The sequence below is a fragment of the Centruroides sculpturatus genome, unplaced genomic scaffold, assembly GCF_000671375.1.
Source record: "Centruroides sculpturatus isolate CEXI.00-Female unplaced genomic scaffold, Cexi_2.0 scaffold291, whole genome shotgun sequence".
In the NCBI taxonomy this organism is placed as follows: Eukaryota; Metazoa; Arthropoda; class Arachnida; order Scorpiones; family Buthidae; genus Centruroides; species Centruroides sculpturatus.
In genome coordinates this window covers 469868-476943 of record NW_019384514.1, presented here as the reverse complement: position 1 = coordinate 476943, position 7076 = coordinate 469868, and the positions used below count along the sequence as shown (strand labels likewise).

The 7076-nt window shown below is 30.0% G+C and overlaps 1 protein-coding gene across 1 annotated transcript; it reads right to left on the bottom strand.

Annotated features, from left to right (window-relative positions):
* Positions 1-255: 255 nt before the first annotated feature.
* LOC111622495 lies at positions 256-2766 on the bottom strand. The gene is made up of 2 exons (XM_023364887.1): positions 2114-2766; positions 256-1591 (listed from the first exon to the last, which is right to left on the bottom strand). Exons 1-2 carry the CDS (start codon positions 2395-2397, stop codon positions 1468-1470), a joined length of 408 nt encoding a protein of 135 aa, XP_023220655.1. The 5' UTR covers positions 2398-2766; the 3' UTR covers positions 256-1467.
* Positions 2767-7076: the final 4310 nt, after the last annotated feature.

Below are 7076 nucleotides of genomic sequence, written 5' to 3'. Positions count from 1 at the left end.
AAAAAATTCTCGAAGCTGTGAAAAATGCTCAATCTTTAAATTCAAGCATCATTCGTAAACATCACAGTATTATCGCTGAGATGGAAACAATGTTAAAATTATGGCGTAATAATCAAGTAAATGTGAAAAATTGTAAAATAATATAGGCCTAATTTGTTATACATATGTATCATTTTTTTCTAAATTATTGTTTTCTTTAGTCTCCGGCCCCAATTAAAAGTTATTTGTATGTATTTATATGCGAAATTATACCGACTTATGCGAATTCGACTTACGCGCTTACCGCTTGGTTCCACCTATCGCGTAAATTTGGGGTATTACTGTACTCCAAAAAATTATTATATCATATATTTAGTGTTTAATCAAATTATGAATGTTTAAACATCACTAATAAAAGCAATTATGTAAATATTTTCTCCTATTTATTTTGGGGTCTACTTTGTGTGTTTAAAACAAGCTTATTATAAAAGAATGTTTAGAAGTTTGAATTAAAACAGCATTATCATATAATAACCTCCCTACACAAGAATTTGCTATAGAAACAATTTTTTATTGCTAATTTTTCAATATTAAGTAAACTAAATACTCTCTAAGTATAAATTTACAATGTTAAAAATGAGCATATATTTCTCTCTTGATTGAAACACACTGTAAAATAAAATAAATGAGAACATATTACCTCATATTATTTACAATCTTGTTTGAGATATGTAAATGAAAAGATATTTTGTATGCATCAATGTATAAATCCACGATGCAAAAATATATTAAGCAAACACATGCTACAATTATTTTTCAATGTCAAAATTTTAAGTAAATTATACTTAATTAGTATAAAAAAAATGATCATATTTATTTAAATGATCTACAAAGGATAAAAACACAATTGAAACATAAATTTGACATTTTATAAGTGAATGAGACAACACTTATGTAAACAAATTTAGTCATAAATCTTACATTAAAAGTGAGTATTAGCATATATAAGTATATTTGAGAGACGTCATTCATATTTAAAAAGATACATTTATTATATATAAATGTGTAATTTTAATTATAGGTCTGTCAGTTATATTTGATAATGAAATCTAAATATTCTTAATACTTTCTGGTGAGTCTACTATCATATTAAATTCAAAGATTTTATCTTAAATGATGAATTATGATATATATCATAATTAATACAAATGTTGATTTATATGGATTTGGTTTCATGAATGAATTATTTACAAATGATTAGCTATCAAAATATTTTCCTAAAAAGATTTCTCTAATATAAATCAGTCTGTTCCAAAAATTGGAAGAAAACCTGACAGTTTTTTTTAATAGACATTCCAATGATTTGAATATCATATTTTATGAAGTGTCCATGATTTGTTTTAACAAATCAAGCTATAAAACGAACTATAGGTTACAAAATTTAGTACGGAAAACCACAGCAATGTTATAGGTCATCGTGGAAGAGAATTATCGTTTCCTTTTAGATGAACTGGGAGAAAGATCTCTCTGACGTTTCCTAGTGCATATCTGTATGTCTGACTCATCTGTTTTGCTATACAAATCCTGTTTCGCATTTTCTTTTCTGCTATTCCTGTAATTAAAACAAATAAATAAACATTCCAAATTTTTAAGTAACATTAATTTAATTCAAATGTAAATAACTTATAATAATCAGGCCAAATTTTAATAAATGATAAATGTTGAATTTTTTCAGGTTATAATTATGTATAAGAAAAATAATAGGGTCCATTTTAATTTTAAAATTATGTAATTATTAATATTAGTACAAGAGAGCAGTCTAAATGCCTACATTTTAATCAATGAAATAATGTAAGTTGATGTGATGTCTAGACTAAATAATATCTGAAAAAATCTGGCCTTAAGTAAATAATGTAAATTTAAAAAAGTTTGTCATTTTGAATAAATACAGTTAGATAAAATTAATTTAAATATTATCAATTAATGTTACAATTTGTTTTGTGAAATTTATTAACTTATAACAGTAAACAATCAGACTAAATCATTCTTTAGTTGTATTGTGTTACATTGTCAGTATTGTATTGTAAAAATTGTCTTTATTTTATAAACTTATAAAAACTATATTTTATCTTACCTTACTTCTTTTGAACTATCTGGTAAAGGATTTAATTCAGAAGTTTTGGTTTTTATATCTGTATTACTGGTTTCATTTTCAGTACATGCAGGAATGGAAGCCAAATCACTGTCTTTATTAGAAGAATGTGTGTCAAGAGATTTTGATCGAGTCCGTCTGCCAGAATTTTCTTTTTTGTCGTGTACAGTTTCTTTCAATTCTTGATTTTCTTTTACTTTTTTTGCTTTACTCTGTTCAATTTCTAAATTCTTTGAATGCTTTCTTTTTGTCTTCTTACTATTCATTTCAGCTTCTTCATTATCACTGTTAGCAGAAGAAGAATCATCACTTTGTTTAGCTTCTTGATTAGAAGCTTTATCTGAATGATTGGAAGAATCAGAATCAGCACTACTTGAACTACTGCAAGACCATTTGCTATTATTAAAGATAGAAGAAAATTCATCCGATGCATATCGAGGATTAATTTTTCTCTGTCTCCGAAGCTCCCATTTAGGTTCTGTTTTAGGCTTAGAGCTCAAATTTTCTTCTTTGCTACTCTCTGTAATTTAGCATAAAATTATTATATTATAAAATTATCAAATTATCAAAATATAAACATTTTAAAATATTCAGAAATTTCAGATGTATATCAAGAGATTTTAAAATCATTTTTTAAAGCATTACTTTTTTTTACCAAGACGACAAAAGAAATCTATCATGCCTCTCATTTGCATTTTTTATTTTAATTTCAAACAATTTGATATAAAAATCTAAAAAGTTTACAAATGTATTCATGTGTAATATACAATTATTTTTATTTTAGTCAATTTTATAGCTGGAACAGTATTTCATTATTAAAAGTGACATCATCTAATAACTCTAGTCTTCATTGATATAGTTGAAAACTTTTATAGTGAGATTTGTTGCTATACTCTGTCTCAACTAAGTTGATAGTGATGTAGATGATATAAATTACATGAAATCATAAAACCATTGTGAAAGGTGAAATACCCAAGAACTCCAATACACTTGCACACTTACATTATATAATTATCAACTAATGTTGTTTATTGATAAACAACATGATAATACTTTGTTTATTTTAAAACTATTAGTGTATGAAAAAAAATATATACAATAAAGATATAACCACTATTGTATATCAGTATTGATGTCATTATCAGCTTAGATAAGACAGTATAGTTTACTAATCTTAAATTTGCTTTTTACGAGTACAAATATTAAATCAGCCAAAAAGTTTATATAATCTTTTAAATATTATAAACATTTATATTATTATTATTAGATGTTCTGTTTCCTACAACCATAGATACTATAAATATAATATTGCTTTATCTTTCATAGTTATCTTATTGAATTTGTTGTTCTGTTCTGTTTCTGAACAATAAATTTTTCCAACATCACTGCTGTGAAACTAAAGGAAAGAACCTTAATCTAAATACAGTAGAACCTCGAAAACTCGGCCTAATGTGGACCGAAGGGTGGCTGAATTTGTGAAAATGCCGGGTTATCAGGAATGGGGTTAAAAATAATAAGTATGAGTGTTTCCTCAGAAAATACTGTACTGTACTTGTATGTATTGTTTACTTGAGAATATAAAAGAGAATAAACTGCCCAAATACCCTTAAACAAAGGAAAAGTACATCCTTTATGAAGGCATAGAGCCTTTACTACATGAAAATGAAAATTAATGAATACACTGTGTACAATAATTTACCTGATAAGACAGACCTCAGAAAGATACTTTATGAGAGCTTTTATACTTTTATAAAGCTGTCTATAATGAAAATTAATTAACTAAGGATTTTTTTGCCCTGCCAGGGTGTGGCCGAATAATCCGGAGTGCCGGGTTATCGAGAGCTGAGTTTTCGAGGTTCTACTGTATATAAAATTACTTTTCCTGACTGACTGACTGATTCATCATTGCCCAGAGCAAACCACTGAACCTAAAGGTGAAATTTGGTACACAGTTATGGTACATCATAAAAACACGCACTAAGAAGGGATTTTTCGAAATTCCTAGGCGGAGGGGAGAGGGAGAGGATTAAGGCTTAACCAGAACAACTTCTACTGTACTATTTTAGATGTAATATTTTGTTTTTATCTGTGTTTCAGTAGGGTATGCCATGAAAATGTACACTAAGAAGGGATTTTTCGTAATTCCCCACGGAAGGAAGGGAGACAGAGAAAGAGAGAGAGAGAGCATTAAGGCTTAACCGGAAAAACGGCTTCTACTCGACTATTTTAGATGCGATTTTTCGTTTTCAACTACGTTTAATTTTCATTGAATACTTAGATGTATTAAATTGATAACATTTCAGACATTGTTATAAATATTTTCATACATTTCGATTTTTTAACCAAATGTTCAAACTATTTTAAATTNTATCTCGTTACAATTTTCAATATTTATTTTATATTATTTACTAATTAAATTCTATTCCGCTTCGATTTCCAAATTGCTTCAAATACGAAAGAATCTACGATTTTTCGTGTCTTTTGCCAGCTAAATTGTCAAAGACATTCTTATTCCACACACTAATTTCACTCTGTAAATGCATTTTTTTTTTTCGCTCTGTAAATGAATGTTTTTATCAAAGCAAGAATTGGCATTTAGAGGGCATATGGAATATATTGGATCTAATAACAGAGGTAATTATAATGAACTTGTTTATTTATTAAGTACGTCAGATAAATAATCTATTAAAAATACATTTAAAGAATTAACTGATTGCCCCTGGATGTCGGCTTCTTATAGGAACACAGCTTCCCTATCATCAAATGTCACCGCCCGCCCCTGCAACTTATGGCGTATGAATCGGGTTTTCTACGCCAGAGGCTGTACATGTTCTGATTCTGATTATGCTACCCATGGTAAATCAGAGGGATGAAATTGGGTTTTAGTCAAGATCTTTCATAGTAATAGGCTAACATCAATAATAAATGCTGAAAGAAGACACCAGACTTCCAATCTAGGGGAACCACTTCGAATTCAAGTCGATGTAGAAATTTTCATGGATACGTTGGGCCTCCTCACTTACCACTCTCCATCTGTATCATGGGCTAGGCCATACTCATGATGAGCACGGAAAAGAGCCACTTAACAAAGATTAGAAAATGCTGGTACTGTTTACAAAGAGGTGAGTGATTCTGTATATTTTTAAAAAGACAACACAAATTTTGGAAATATTTTTAATATAACTCATTCAAAATAATAAATTAGTAATTAATAATCTATTTAAAAATTAACACAAAATTAATGTACTTAAAGATTAATTATTTAAAAGTCAATTTTGTTATCGGTTAGTCGCTTTCTCTGGATTTTCGTACAGGTCTAATTACGTAAATTTTTTTTGTTTCACGGAGAAAATCTCTCCCAGTCTTGAAATTCTCGATTGCATCTGGTGTATTTTCTAATCTTAATTGACGATTCGGTCGATTATCCTTCGACAATGAATCCATTTTCTCCTTCACGAAATCGTCTTCTTCATCCATCCATTTTTCGCTGGTTTTTTCCAAAATTGTGCAGAGATCCACTCTATATTTTTCAAGTTCCTCGCGAGTCGATGCTCTTAAGACAATATGATTTCCTTTAAAATAATCGTCGGAATTTATACCACGTTCCATAAATGATCTCTCATATGCATCTCCAGAATGAGTAACTCGGTTCGAGTTCTTGAAGCTTCCTTTATTCATATGAAGAGTTGGTGATAAGTTATTATATTTGATGGTATGGACCGTGTACAGATCGTGGGCTTGATTGCTTAATGAAATGTTGTTAACTGAGCTCTTTTCTGATCCACATTCCTTACTGGAATCATCATTTTCCCGTGTTTTTATATCTTGCAATGTTCGAAAGTCGCAAGTATCCTCTTCGTATGAACTGTTTCTCTTTTGGTATTGGTAGAAGCTGGCTTCTTCCTCTTTCTTAGATGAGCCGCTGTCTTCAGGACTTTTAACTTTGGTCATCGTCTGTACAGTTTCGGTCCCATTCGACGAAGAAGAATGATACTTGTCCTTTTCGGTTTTCGGTGACGTTGATTTTGGAAATAATAACGGAGTTGTTTCTTCAATATCTTCGTCTTCCAATGTTTCTTCCATTAGCAAAACAGTTTCTTTGCATTCCTCTTCCGAACTGACGTGAAAAGACGATTCTGGTATCTGTTTTTCATGCTTATCATGCGGAAGCGAATCAATATCGACGTAAAAGATGGACTTTGGTTGGTGGAGTACTTCGCATTTCTCTGGTTTACATTGTTTCTCGTGAAATATCTTAAAGATGTACACGAGCGCAGTAATAAGTAAAAATATCAATGATATTATAAGGTAAGTCACCAATACGTTGGATATGGCACGGCCGAATTTTTTCATTATGATCTTCATTTCTTGTTCTGTGAGCTTTCTGTTCACTTTCAAAGTTTTGAGACTGTCAGAAATTTTATTTTCGCCACCTTCCTGCTTCGTTGGACCAATTAACATTGTATTAAGACGATTTTTATCGTCGTTCTTCTCCGAATATTCGATGTTGTTATCCAATTTTCTCGTTTGTTTCGTTCCTCTTTTTTTGCTCGATCTCTTCATTTACATATTTCCGCATAAAATAAGAATTTTTGTATTTTTTGTAATTTTCTATAAAAGAAGAAAGCTTCGAAACTTCATTTCTTGAATTTTTAATTATTTTTGGTTTAGTTACACCACGCTTTTCTTCAAAGTCGTCATGATCTTGATCCTTGTCCATTGGCGATTCTTTATTTCTTTGAGTCGACGGTCCCACGAGCCAGTCCAATTTTCGAATTTTTGACTTGCTTCGTGGAACAAGGACACCATTTTTGTTTCTAAACTGTGTTGAAAACACATTCTTCAAGTCTTCGTTATAAGCAACGTCCTCCTCCGTTGGAGAACCGAGGAGCAACGAGCTTGGATCACTCACGAATTTCTTTTGTAGACGTATCCTATAGTTTTG

Coding starts and splice junctions, on each gene's coding strand:
- LOC111622495 (XM_023364887.1), bottom strand. CDS start 2,397: ATGAATAGTAAGAAGACAAAAAGAAAGCATTCAAAGAATTTAGAAATT. Junction 1,592..2,113: donor GATAGTTCAAAAGAAGTAAG/GTAAGATAAAAT, acceptor TTTTAATTACAG/GAATAGCAGAAAAGAAAATG.